We start from the raw sequence: 14,836 nt of genomic DNA, 5'->3' as shown, positions 1-14,836 counted from the left end.
ATCCTCTCCGTCCGCACACAGTACCATTTTACTACCGAATCGTGCTCTATATCCTCTCGTATGCCGATGCCCAGTTCTGGGTGCAGACTACCAAGTCCGCACCCCAACCATCTCGGCTATCTCATCGTCTTATTTAAGTTTTATTCAACCCAATGTACCAATAGGTTTTTCGTACGTCGTATACACAGCAAAAAATCCGATGGTAAAATCGCATGCATCACCTTCGTCAAAATAAACACCTAATATTACACACTGCATGTACAGATTTTGCAAACACAAAAAAAAAGTTGCAACCGACGGGATTCAAACCCAGCACCAACAATAAGGACTGGCGCCTTAGCCCATTCGGCCATCAGACCGATGAAAAGCAGAAAGGATAAACGCATATATCAGCTTGACATTTCTGTCTAGTAAGTTCGCCATACTGATGGGCTACATATTTCAGGGCATAAAATAATGCAATATTTATTTTACACTTAGTACTTTTACACGCAGCTGCATTACTACTTCTTTAGCTGTGTGTACTTCTTTAGCTGTGTACTGCATTAACTGTAATACGGTGTATGGGGAGCATACAGATAAATCGGTATTGATACAAACAATTTCACAGCGGCGAGATAGCCGAGAGGGTTGGAGCGCGGACTTGGTAATCTGGAGTTGACTCTCACCGGATTGATGTTATTTTTGGGGTGTGCGAAATCTTTTTTTTCTTGCGTACATGCTTTTTGTGTACACGTTTTCTCATGCAATATTACATGCTTTTGCTCACAAAGGTGATGTGCATACTTTTACATGCGATTTTACACGGATTTTTTTTACTGTGTGTGAGTATGTTGGTTTGTGTGAGGTTGTGGGTTCGTATGAGTTTGTGTGGGGTTGTGTGAGTTTTTGTATTTGTATATATTTGTGGGTGTTTTATGAGTTGTTGGGTTTGTATGAATTTATGAGGTTTGTGTGATTTTCTAGGTTTGTGTGAGTTTGTGATTTTTATGAGTGTGTGGGTCTGTGTGAGTTTATTGGTTTGTATGAGTTTGTGGGAGGTTGTGTGAGTTTGTGGGTTCGTATGAGTTTGTGTGAGTTTTTGGGATTGTTTGAGTTTGTGGGTTTTATGAATTTGTGTGAGTGGGTTTGTATAAGTTTATAGGTTTGTGTGATTTTCTGGGTTTGTGTGAGTTTGTATGAGTTCGTGGGTATGTGTGATTTTGTGGGTATGTTTGAGTTTATTGGTTTGTATGAGTTTGTGTGAGGTGGTTTGTATAAGTTTGTGGGTTTGTGTTAGCTTGTGGGTTCGTTTAAGTTTGTGTGACATTGTAGTAGTTTGTGGGTTTATGTGAGTTTGTATGAGATTGTGGGTTTTGTTATGAGTTTGTGTGAGTCTGTATGTATAAGTTTGTGTAAGCTTGTGGGTTCGTATGAGTTTTCTGTAAGGTTGTTTGAGATTGTGAGTTTGTGTAGGGATGTTTTTGTTGTGTGTTTGTTTGAGTTTGTATGAGTTTGTGGGTTTGTGAGTTTTTGGATTTGTATGAGTTTGTGGGATAATGTGAGTTTGTGTGAATTTGTTGTTTTGTGTGAGTTATTGTAGGTTTGTGTGATTTTGAGGGTTTTTATGAGTTTGTGTAAGTTTTTGGGTTTGTATGGGTTTGTATGGGTTTTGTGAGTTTGTGTGGTTTTGTGGGTTTAAGTTTGCTTGAGTTTGTGGATTTGTGGGTTTGTTTTAGTACGGCAGCGTCCAAGTTGAACTTCTGCCAAACAATGTACGTAAGACTACCTTCGCCCAACTGGAAACTATTCCATATTCAAAGCCCGTCGTCCACGCAGAACCAGTCACGTACGGCCCAGCCCACCACAAGCGCTAATAACAGCATGTTGTTTGTATCATAATACACCTCCTACACTAATGAGTTCGATGTTCAACAAATGTATTCCACAGGATTCTACACACTGAATGCACTGACCATCAACGCACACACACCCTCGTACGCGCTAGTACATCTGTTCTGCGAATCACGCCGCGGACAATTAGCTACCGATACCGCTGGCCAGCCTACAATCGGCGTCATGTTCTGCGGTTTTCCCGTCATAACAACAGCATGACCATCCACAGAGCACGGAACTGTTAATGGGCGCCGCCAGTAGTAGCATTTCATTCATAAAACGCGACGACTCCCATATCAGTAATCCTGGCGGACGCCGGCCGGCCTGAACGCGAGATGTGTACAACATGTTGCACTACAGATATGGCGCTGGTCATTAAACACTCACGTGGCGATGCTCATTAATTATTAATTTTCAATTACGGCCAGCAGCGTGCGTGATTGCATGGCGCGTTATCGATGCGCAAGAGAAAAAGGCCAAACGTGCGCGGGCGCGCGCGCGCCATCTGTTGGGGAGTAGGGCAAGGTGGGGCTGTTTGAACGCAATTTCCGCGAGGTAAACATTCAATTTGCTGCGCGCGAGCCTTGTGTTGAAATTAATTAGGATCGCAAATATTTTCGCAACGGGCGCCGGGGAATGATGTTTGCTGAATTGGTATCGCGAGATGCATCATTCGAAAGGTGGGTGTCTGAGGGTTTCTGCCTGTGTTGACAATGTTGATGAAGATGAGATTTTTTTTGGAGCGGGGTCGCCTCCAGCGGCGAACGTAGAATTTAAAAAAGTGCGTGTTTGAGCAAATTCCAGCAAAGGACGACGACGCGTTTAAGACGGGGGCAAGTCGAGCGGAATGTAGATTAAATTTTCGGGGGAAATGACAGCATGATGAGGGTACAGAGTGTGGGGCTAGTGGGGAGTTGTGTAGTACCGAGGGGTAGGACACAAGTAAAATAATAATGAATTATGTACTGGGGGCTAGGAAATTTTCGGCAAACGAGACTTGAGAGATTTCGCCAAACAGAGTAGGTACAGAGAGACAAGTAATGAAAAGCTTATGTGTAGTGTGTGTGTGTGACGTACGTACATAGAAGGGAAGACGAGGGGTAGGACAGTACATAAGAAGGCTTCCTGCGATGATAGTGAGAGGGTGGGTGCAACTGGAGCGGGAAATTAATAGTGTTCCCCACCCCGCACCCACCAGCGTCGTTTCGACCCTCCACAAGCAATAACAACAACATTGGACCACTCAAGTGTGTGCGTTCCAGTGTGCGGGAGGGTGTCTAATGCATGTGTCGACGTGTGAGTGCGAGGGGACACAAGAAAGGCGGGTGGGTTGAGAAGACATGTCGTCGTCGTGTATCGAGAGCACGCTCTGGGTGACGTAAGGTAGGGTGGTACACATCGCTAGAGGAACACGACGGTGAGTATAATGTCTCGATCGAAATTGCGCAATTGACGTGCGCTGTGGAAGAAATCTACATACACACTCAGGCGGCAGGGCTCTCCGCGCACTCACCGCGGCTTGTCTTGTGCACCCACTGTGAGTGTGTGTGTGTGTGTTCGTGTGTATGTGCGGTGACTATATAGCGGGTACATAGAAGGGGAGGCAGCGCAGCGAGAGAGTGAGGTACCATGTTTTGCCTTTTTCTTATTATGATTTATGATTATATTGTCGACATAATAAGCAATTTATATAAATTCTTCATCGTCCTGCTGCTGCTGCTGCTGCAAGCCCGGAGCAGCATCAGCAGCAGCGTGCTGCTGCTATCCTTTCATCCTTGGACGAATAAATTTTCATTATAAATTGAGATTTTTCGTTGCTGATTTTCCACGAGCTGATGCAGAAAACATGTCAGAAGCGCGCTAGGCACACCGCGCCCCGCGCGCTTCTAGTAAGTTTAATGATTTGCTGTCCGTCCTGTGAAGAGACGTGATTCACGTCTTTAAGGGGAAAATGTTTGTGCTAGCAGCGATAAAATTTACCACGAGGACGGTTGTGGCGCCGAACGCTCTTATCATTAATTTATCGCTCGTAAAGTTTTATCTCAAAACTAACGAAAAGCTAAAACTAGTATCATTCTGTAGTATCACAGACTGGGATACATCCTAAGCAAGTCATACGACCTTAAACAATGTTATTTGGTAGTTCAAAACACACACAAGGCATAAACATTTTTTTAAAGGGGTGTCTGATGTAGGACTCAATAAAAAGTGAACCCTACATTTGTTACCCCTTTGTAAAAAAAAATCTTGTGAGGTTTTTAGTTTATTTTTAAAGTTATTGCAACTAATCATAAGATTCAATAAGCTAAAAATTTCAAACGGGACAGGACAAACTTCCCTGTAGCATCAACTTTCAAAAGACTAATCAATACACCATGCGTTGACGCCAGATGATGCAGTACACAAAGCCGGCATCAGCTGCCCAAAATGCTGATGTATTTGCTCTTCGTTAGCTGGTGCTGCCTGCTGCTGGCTGATTGGTACAAGTTTTAATTGAAAGTACACAATCGTCGTTGCTGGCGAAAAGTTTCGGTAGCCGTGCCAAGAATATCGGCGCGCAAAATCTGCTGCTAGTTGCTGTGCTGCTGATTGGTCTCAAGTGCAGCGAAAGTTTGCGCTTTCTGAGGGGAGTTACATCATCCGAAATCGATATACACTCTGAAGCGAGGATGGTCAAATTCCTGTCAAAATTGTCAGTGCAGCTATGCGTGATAAAGCTGTATCGCACGTCTTTTATTTGGGTGTAACAGGACGAAGAACTTCAGCACTGATCCGCCTTTTTTTCGAAACTTACCATCGGCTGTTGTGGTTGATCCTTCATCGTGTCGGCTTTGATTATACCGGTTGGCACTTGCTGTGGTGTTTGCTGGGGAGCCTGCTGTTGTGGAGCTGACTGCTGCTGCTGCGTCAGGCCCGGATTAGTTTGGGCAACCTGCTGCTGCTGCTGCTGCAGAGCTTGGGTTGGCTGGCTGGCAAGCAGATTGACACCTGTCTGGGCACCGGAAACGGTCACCAGCTGGCTGGACTGCACAACATTGGGCGGCCCGGCCGCTCCACCGGTAGTCGTGTTCGGCGATGGGTGCGGCAACGAAGCCGGCGCCGGACTGCTCGCCGACGTGTTGCTCTGGGGCAGATTCTTCGGGGTAGCGCCAAGATTCAGCGCCTTACGTCCGCGTCCACTCTGAAAAAAAGGGAAGGAAGAAAGAGACTAAAATTAGTACCCGGCATGATTGGAATGTGATGAGAATGGGACAGGGTCAACCGTAAAAGATAAGATTGTTGTTTGTCTCGTGGCACGGTGGATGTGCTCACTCCAAAAGCTTTGCATGCAACATTGCATGCAAAGCAGATTTCGCTTCACCAGAGTTCTTTCAATAACCCTAAAATAACACTCAGACGTTCTCGATTGTCCCGTCAAAGGTTGCGCAAAAAAAAACGAACCCATCGTAAAATCCCTTCCGAATGGTTCTACTTGGCCATTTCCCCCCTCCGGTCCCGACTACCGCGGTCCGGTTGTTTACGTTCAGCGCGCATTAAAACCGAAATTTTCCTCGACTTTCATGATTCATCGGTCGTAAATTTTCTTCAGTGCGTCGCCGCACGGTCGCCGGGTTGTTTACATTTTTTTCTTGTCGCGGGTCCGAGAATCGGTCCCATCACGATTATCCACCTAAAACGGCGATAAAATTTAAGTACGAAGCAGCAAACAAAAATGTCAACATGGGTTAAAGCGAGGAATTTGGTGGGGGTTTGCTAATAATTTAGCGGCTCGCATAAAGTTGGAGCGAGCAGCTGATTTTTGTTGTAATCGTAATTCGAGCGTAAATTGGACGCGAAAATAGAACGAGTTTTAATTGTCAGTTTTAATGAGCGTAATTAGAGAAACAGAAGTTAGAAAAACAAGTGACGCGCCCCTCGGTTGTCACGCGAACTCTTTTGGCATCTTGCTTATGTCAGTTTGACAGCTACAGAGCTGGAACGTCTTTAAAAAATTGTCAGCTTCTATTTTTAAGAGCAGAGATGTTTCTTCAAACTGTCAAACGAGGGGTGATTCACACTAGAAATTTATCGTTCTGCAAATCAAATTTACGACTGCATTGAAAAAGTCTCGTACTCGCCAACGAACTCCGCTAGTCGCACCGAGCTGCATGACAGTACCTAATAATAGTAATACTAATTAATGGCATTAATAACAATTCATTACTGATAAGTATACCAGCGCGTCTGACAGGCCAACCCAAAGTGCACCATCACCATGTACGGGCTCGGCCGAGAGAGAGAGAGAGAGAGCAAAAAGAGAACTTTTAATTATCGTGATTATTCATCCGTTATCTTGCGAGCAATTGACTTGGAGTCGTGAACCCCGAAGCTGGTCGGCGACATCGTCGTCGCCGCCGCCATTTTTGCTGCACGAAACGTCACTCGCGCTCAGCTGTCACACGCACAAGCAGTGCTGCTGCTGCTGCAAATTTGAGTTTCACGGTACATTAATTTTTCGCTGGTGATCATTTTTCGCATTTTTTTTGGCGAAACGCTTGCAACGATGGGCTCCCCCTAAAGGGAGGGGTACGGCAAGATGGCGTCGTCGTCGTCTTTTGTAAAATATATCACGCCGGGTTCGCTCCCTGGCCCCGGTCGTCTTTATATCTTGGTGATTTATAGTGTTTATATATGTATAAAATGGCACCACTGCAGTGCCGCGGTGCTGTCAGGCCAAACGGATCAGCGTCGCCAGGGGATGATTATAAATCTTGGAGGTAGATTTGGCCGGGTGTTGTCGAAGGTCGCATCGATTCTTGGCGCGGCAATTAGTTCCCACCTTTCCTCGAATATCTTGGTTTTGACAGTTCTCTGGAGCGATTCGCTGAAATATCTTTAAGGAAGTCCCGGTACGGATGCCCTTAGTAATCACGTGTCCTCAACTTCCAGAAGCGTCAACCCATAACCTCACATTTCGCCGTAACAATAATACGGTAGGGGGCGCAGTAATGATGGCCGTAAAAAGTTTAAATACACATCCTGATATTTGTTTTTCATGTTTTCTTTTCCCCGGATCGTCGCCACCCGTCCATGTATCGCTTTTAATAGGCCCGCTTCCTTCGGCGGGGGTCGTCCGAGAGCCTCCTCCTCCGAGCTTGTGACGGAGGAAATGGGTGCGGCGGCCGCACGATGATGAAGCTCGGATGGACTTTCGGTCCAAGTCTCGAGTCATCGTGGGTTATTATTACGACAATAGAGCATAGTCATCCCCGCCCGATATAGAGAGGTAGAGGTGGGTGGAGTCATTAGTGAGGGGGGGAGCGAGGCGGGGGTTAGTTGCTACCAGACAGTCAATTAGGCGAGGAAAATGGCAGGGCCGTCGAGATGCCCTGAACACCGCCAGCAAAAGCCCGTGCCTGTGCCTTTTCGGTTTTGATGGGAAAGATTGGGGCTTCTTTTTGTTCGGGATGACTTGGGAGTATTTGTGCGAAAGTAACGTTGAGAGTGTGTGCCATGCAAATTTGTGAGAACATTTTGTTGAACAATATAAGCTACTTTAGATTTCGTTTAATTCATATTGCCGAAGCTTCTGCGCTGATCTCAGTTCAGATCTGCATTCTGACAAGGCAGGCGCCGATATTGATCAAGAGCACGTTGGCAACTTCAAGCTCCGATTGCTTTGATGACAAACAGAAAATTGATGACTTCCAAATAAAACTTAGTTTGACACACTTTCAAAAACCGCCAGGTTCGCGGAAGTCGTCTAATTGATTTCGAGGAAGTGTTGCCAGTTCAAACAGGTGAAAGCACGTCCCACTTGACAGTTTGGTACCACTCCCAGCAGCAAATATAACCCGGGAGGCGGAGAAAACGGTAACAACCACGGTTGTATTGATCAAACCAGGTGTTTCGGCCGCTAATGGTGAAACTCCTTCGCGACGTGCGCGAAAATAGAAGTTCTATTTTTAAGCCACAAATGAGCGGGGTTCGACGAAAAATGGGGCCAGTGATTTGTCATCTTGTCCTTTGGTTTGGTTACTCGTTGGACAGCCTCCGATGGTACTTATCGTGCTGTCAGCAGTCATTGTGTTTTAGGCCAAACGTCAGCTTAGGGTGATTTTCACTCAGACATCAACATCAATTTAGTGAAAATTGCCTCAATCAGACGTTTATCAGACGTCAGAATCAGCTGTTCACATTTCAAGCCTTATTGTTCGATTGATTTCTGAGTTCGAAGGTTTCGAGCTTTTGACAGCTGTCATATGTCATATGTCATATATGTTCTTGATTCCTTAGGCCATTGATTCCTTAGGAACATTGTTCACGATTACGTTTACAGAAATGACTTATTTGTCGATAAATTTGAGTAAAATTTACTCAATTTTTTGTTTTGTTTTGACGAAACAGAATGTCATTTCGAATGTGCGTCTGTTTACAATGCCATTCCTTAAACATTTCACCACTGCCTCCAAAAGGAGGGTACGATTAAACTTCTTTTTCAAGACGAACGAAGGATGTAATTGAGACAGGAAAGGTCTTTCCTCAATATCTGGGTGGGGACCGGGCCGAAACTTGTTGGTCAAGAAGCGCACCGCGCTCCTTCATTCATAAAACGTCGTCGTCGGTAGCCGGTCTCCTTCGGAGAAAGGACCAGTTTTGGGAGGAGTGCGCGGAAGCGCCGTAAAAAAACGAAGAAAACTTTTTACGCACAACGCTCCAAGGGATCGGGGCGCGGAAGAAACGCACGCAACGAAACGTAAAATTCCGGAGATGTTTTTTTCGCTGGTATCCAGCTGATGCGTACCGACGATGTTTTCGGTAATTAGATATCCAGGACATTCCTGGGAGGGTGCGTGAGGAGGTGGAGGACCTCTTGGTTTGTCAATTAAGGTGCGGGTTTCACCTTGAGCAATTCTTTTGGGTTTTTTTGTCGGGGTGCCAACCGAAATATCTAGTCGTGGGCGTATCTTTAGAGGATAAATTTCGCATCCTAATTGCTTTGGTACTTAGGGTACGTCATCGCGTCGTCTTCCTGGTGAGCAATTTGGCTCCTCTAATGGTTCAGGATGGCTTCGCGAGCTGATGATGATGAGCATTGAATTTGATTACGGCGCAGTCCAGGTATTGAACTGGAGGAGGATCCAAAGCATCCTGCTAGGTGGATTTCGCCGGAATTTAAGCGATTTCGCGAGGGGCTGCAGCGCAGCAGTAATGTGTAATCTAATTGCAAATTAGCACCGATTAAATTTACATTACAGCCCATTTGTAGTCATTTTCGCGTTCGCTTTTGCATAACTTGCTGTCGTCTTGCGACGTCCGGACCCAAAGATTCCGGCAAAGCCGACCTCACCAGGATTTCGCTTTCGCCCAGAACGTGTCCAATCGACTGACGTTTATTAAAAAGTGCGGAAATCGATTACTCATCACTTCTTTATCATCGAGCTATATCGATGACCATCCCCTCACTCCGTCCAGAGCTCGGTTCCAATTTGGTTGGAGCGGGAGTCAGAATCCGGTCCATTGGCAGAAACACAAAAAAATCAACCCCGGCGCAACAATTGCGGTGGGGGCCAAGCCCATATTGACGGACCTTCCCCCTCGACCGACCGGTTTGCTATCAATTTAAAACTCATCATACACTTTGTTCAACACATTTCAATCATGGACAATTTAGAGAACTTGCGATGCGATGGATTCGAGGCGTACAAACGGGGTTAGGGATTGGCATGGAATCGAATGCACTGGAAGCACAGCGAAAAAAATTAAAAAAAAAAACGCTTCAGAAGCGTTTGCACGGCTAACGCTTCCAAATGATTTTGCGAAGAAAAGACGCTTCTCAAGCGTTTGCTTTATTGTTCTAAAAGAAACAATAACAAGCGTTCTTACTGTGCCGATCCAAACAATTTGGTAGCATTTCATCCCCTTTAGGATGTCAGTCATAGATTTCAATTGTGCAATCAGACCCCAACCTTCCACTGTTTAGGGGTAGCATCCGGGCGCTATATTTTTATTCGTCATATAAAAAATATCCAACCTGGCTCTAGACACCGTGCTCTAGCGCTAGAGTTCCGATGCCCACTTGGTAGCGCAATCGAACATGCCGGGGTTGCTTTTTTGCGCCAATTGTTTACGCTTTGCGGTGCATTTTGACAGTTGTCGTGCGTTTGTTATCAAAACAATATCCCCAATATATACATAGAGAGAGGCGCGCGGTCAATGGGGCGTCAATTGTTTGGCTATAGTTTAGAGGTTTCACCTTTCCGGAGCGCTCCGGTCCCTAATGCATTCCGATTAGAACGTTTAGCCACAGACAAATGAACGGAACATTTTCTATTTTAAATTCATTCCAAGAAGCTGTCAAACACGTGGAAACGAGCTGTGGTGAATTCGGAACTGTTGTGGTGAGTTTCTAAACATTCAAATTGTCCGTTTAATTGTCTGTTTCTCTGGTCAGCATAGAATTGTGTAAATTTTCGGCGCGTGGACACGATCGCCCGATCGTGCGGTTGTTGATGTGTTTTATTATTCGAAAGGGTAGCGTGGTGTAGGGGGGGTGTTTGTTGGTGAGGGGCGTGCCGAAACCAATATTGGTGGTTTCACGCCGATTTTCGCGCGCTCTGAATGATGCGATGATACGGTGCTGAATGAGTGTCGCGTCCGGAATGAATGGAAATAAATGTGTGCACACATACACACACTCGCGTTACCCTACATGTATAGTAAAAAGGTGGTGAATGAAAACAGCTGAAAATTAAATTTGATAGCCGAGCGGGCGCGTACTCCAGCTCGGTCGCGAATGTACACACTAAATCAGGAGCGCATTACTCGGTAATCTTTTTACCGAAATTGCACTGTAAAAGTTAGTTTTTACTGAGCTGTCGGTTATTTTTACTAAACTTACTGAGCCATCGGTATTTTTTTTCTTAAAAATACCGTACTTCAGTAAAAAAAATACTGATCTATTCAGTAAACCAGTTTTGACGGTAAACTTCTGGTTCTCGGTAATTTTTATACCGGTTGCCCAGTAAATATTTATGTGTTTAACTGTGTTGCACAGTAGATACTTATGTCATTTTCTTGCTGTCATTTTTAACTTTGAAGTTAGTCATTGACCGTGCATTTTTTTTAGATAGGTGTTGAAAAAGATAGTTTTAAACAAGAACAATTATTTTGGGTAAGTGATATCAACTTTGTAAATGTAGCTTGTTTTTTTATTAAAAGATCTTTTCAGTTTGTGTTGAAGTCTTTTACCTTGGTTTAGAACTTCGGAACAATAAATTTACTTTTACACTGTCATGCTCTAGTTCTGAGTCTGCAGCAGAATAATCGAGTTTTGAAATAAATGTATTTTCAATTTTAAAAGTCATTTTTTTTTATAAAACAAGAAAAATTAGGAAAATAAAGCTTTACTGTAGGCACGGTAAATTCTCGGTAATTTTTTACCGGGTTGTTCGGTGAAATTTTAAGCAAGCTGTCAAATTAACGTTTACCGAGCTCGCGGTAGTTGTAATTTTTACCGAGCTGACTACCGAGCGCTCGGCTGTTGAGATTTCGGTAAAAATTTTACCGAGAACAGTAAAAAAATCTAAGTGTGTATGTTTTATCAATTAAAATATTTATATTTGTGCGCGGGGTCGGCTCGGACGAAGTCGCGCCAACTTCGTTGATTGAGTTCGGAGGTACGTGTTGCACAGCACGCGGAATTAACTGACCGCTTGACAGTGTTGCAACAACCGGAGCCGGAGTGGTGTGGGTGGACGGGTTGTTTGCGGTATCAATTTATCGCTTTAAAGGTTTTTGTGTGTGTTTGTCATTTTGTCGCGGTTCGCTGGTTTGAGTGTGTGTGTGTGTGTGTATGTGTGGCGGAGGTAAATTGAAAGCGATCAATTTCGCCGAATTGGGCGGCTTGTTTTGCAAACAGAAATTGCATCGTTCCGTTTTGCGCCGGGGGTTTACAAGAAATGGAAGTTTTACCGATGAGCTGACCGAGATTGAATTCTCGCGAAAAAATTACTGGACTGTGAAAAAGAAAAAAATACGCTATCAGGGATCGAACTCAGCGCGCTGTCAAACTTGTTGTCTCTACAGCTTTACCGATTAGACCACGACCGTTTGTCATGGCATGCTTGCTGAATGCGATGTAAATATCCTACAAGTATAATAATTGATGCGGTTTGCGGCACTCCAGTTCCAAAAAGCTGGACCAAAAACCGCACAGTAATGAAATTGCTTTTCCCTCAAATTCAAACTAAAAACAGACCCGAGATCCGAACCCCGCAACAATAGAGACAAATCACTGCACAAATTAATCCGTCTCGTCTTTCGATTGGCACATGTCCGTGTGCGGTGCGTGTTCCAGGTCCTGGCCGTACCCCACTAATTGAATCCGGCAATGTCCGGCACGTGTGTGTGTGCTCGCTCCATCGGAACTCCGAAGGAAACTAATTAAATGTATACGAGCTCGGCAAACTTTTACACACACGTACGACGCACACACTTCAATTCCGACGGAGGTACACGATGTGGAAAATTAAAATCTCTTGACGTGTCGTCTCCCCCTGCACGCCACTCAATCTGGCGTGGGAGTTCCGTGGGGTACGTGGGGCGGGGGGATAAATCATTATTTTCCCCAGTAAATCCCGGTCTCAAGTTGCTCCCACCACCATGGCCGGGAGTTGCGGCAGCGACGACGAGTACAAATGAAACTAATCATCGGCATCGGAGCGGAAAACCTCGTCGAACGAAAAATTGAACTGATAACCAGAACCTGTGGGTGGGTGGGCGCGCCCCTCTTCCTTTGTGTGCACTTTGACGTGCACAGTGGGGAGAAAAATAAAAGTTGCTGGTGATGGGATTTGAACCGCGATCGACTGATTTGCTTGTTTGCAACTATAACAGCTTTAGTTGGAGTTGGCTTATTTTCAACAACATTGAACTAGAGATCCTATTTAGGGTCCCTACATTGAACGGGAGTTGTTGTTGGAGTCGTAGTAAATTAGTCGTTTGGCATGAACTGTCAAAACTTAATCCTTTTAACTGATTTTGAAGCGAATACGTCAACACTGTTTGCGGTTTCGATGAACATTTTTCTCAGTGTATACAAAAAGTTGGGTTTTTGACAGCTCTAGCGGAAAGAACAAAGTCACTGTTTGTTTACATTGTCGTCGCAAAAATACGATTTCGAGAGCGCTTTCACAGTGTATTAATGCGCGAAGTGGTTTGTTTTCATTTTTCGACTCCCCCAGCAAACCTCAAACCATACAAAATTGCTGCCGGATCTTTTTCGGAAGATACCAAAAAGTTTGGTTATGCAACTGCAAAACAATAAAAATGTTTCAATTTTGACAACCCTGGAGCAAACGTACACTGTTTGTTTACACTTTTGCTGTGCACTGTTTGGCTGTCAAAATCTCCAATTTTCAAGCGAAAACGTTCGCAAACGTCAACACGGTTAACGATTTCGATGCACAATTTTCACAGTGTGTTACCGCAAGCTTTTGTTTCCACGATGTCGTTCCTCTAAGCGGGACAAGAGATATTAAAATTTTAGTTCTTGTCGTCCGCTCGGGAACTCGTGTGTGTGTGTTGGTACGCGCTCGCCGGAGTGTGACTTGGCGTTCCGTCGAAGCTGCGTGGTGTGGCAGGCAGGGCAGGAACCAATCCGTCGTCTGTCGGTTTAGGCCTTTGTGTTCAAAATTGAAAATTTGCTAGGATGCAAATTAGAAAATAACAAAAGCGTGTTCGCCGGAGCTTGGTCGTTGTACGAGTGGGAGGAGGTTGGTCGTCGGGCTTGCACTTGTCCAATCCAGAAGGGGCTGTACGTACCGTGCACACACAATCACTGGGATGCTGGAGTATGCAATTTTCGGGGAACCGTCCGGGTACGATCAGGCTGCACAAGATGTGAAACCACACTCAAGCAATTGCATTTTCTCATTTTACGCACGCAGGATGTGTGTGGTCGATGTGTCCTGAACACACGCACCCGGACGTTTTGGGCCCAACAGGGAGAAGTGCTCACATTAATATTTGCCAGGCTCCAAAATCCATTCAACGCTTCTTGCTGCTCCGGGGGACAACGGTCCGGGACCGCTCTCGTATATGTATGTAAATAAGTTTTCCCGACTGCGCGTCCAATCAGCCCGGGTCCAGGGCGAAAATCTAATTCTAATATGTGAAAATGTGGACCTTCTTGCGGGGCCGGACTGCAATTTCCCGAAACACGGCCGCTCCCGGGGAGTCGTTCTGTATGTGGCGCGCGCACTCTGTACGTGTGAAAGCTTCCGGCAGGTTTTAGATTATAATTTTCCCTTTCTCCGTGTATAGCCTAGGCCGGGGTTGGAAATTTATGGACCCGCTTTTCCGAGGCGCTTCGGAGTCTGGTCCAACCGAGAGGTAAATAAATTATTTATCAAACACGCTGCCCGTACGGTGCGAGTCCTGCGAACACTCCAACTTGGGTCTAGCTGTCCGCGTACGCACATCCATCTATCTCCGGTGCTGCATCTTGCCTTTCTGTGCACGACGACGACTGCACAAAAGCGCACCACGCACCGACGAACGACCGGCGGATGAGTTATGGTGCACCGACGAGGAAAATGATAAAATTTATTGTGCACACCAGCACCACCAGAACTCTCCTCACAGGCAAACAAATGTTGTGTACAGAGCGTTCAGGCTCATGCGTATGTGTGTACGCAGGAAGAAGATAAACATTCGTCAGGTTAGTGCAAATACACCGTTGAACTGGACGACCAAGAACCCGTAGGAGAAACGGTGGCAAAGACTGGTCGCGTTGGAAATTGGACGGTTCGTCTCCAGCTTGTCTTTGAAGCAGGATTTTCAACTACTCAAATGTCATAGAGGAAGGTGTTCAAATACCTTTAAGGAGGCAACACAAGCAGATTTATGTCTGTTCTGCCGTATTCCGTTTGACAAATTGAGGAAATCGATCCTAAACTGCAGTCCAATTGCTCTCCAG

General features: G+C 45.3%; 1 protein-coding gene across 1 annotated transcript in view; it reads right to left on the bottom strand.

Moving 5' to 3' along the window:
• LOC6042336 (DNA N6-methyl adenine demethylase) overlaps positions 1-14,836 on the bottom strand; it is a 211,754-nt gene that overhangs the window by 18,263 nt on the left and 178,655 nt on the right. Inside the window, exon 7 of the mRNA XM_038263793.1 lies at positions 4,670-5,056. Coding sequence (XP_038119721.1) covers positions 4,670-5,056 — 387 coding nt within the window. The remainder of the gene's footprint in view (positions 1-4,669; positions 5,057-14,836) is intronic.

This window comes from Culex quinquefasciatus, chromosome 3, assembly GCF_015732765.1.
Source record: "Culex quinquefasciatus strain JHB chromosome 3, VPISU_Cqui_1.0_pri_paternal, whole genome shotgun sequence".
In the NCBI taxonomy this organism is placed as follows: domain Eukaryota; kingdom Metazoa; phylum Arthropoda; class Insecta; order Diptera; family Culicidae; genus Culex; species Culex quinquefasciatus.
The sequence above is the reverse complement of the archived record's forward strand: the minus strand, read 5'-3'. Positions and strand labels throughout refer to the sequence as shown.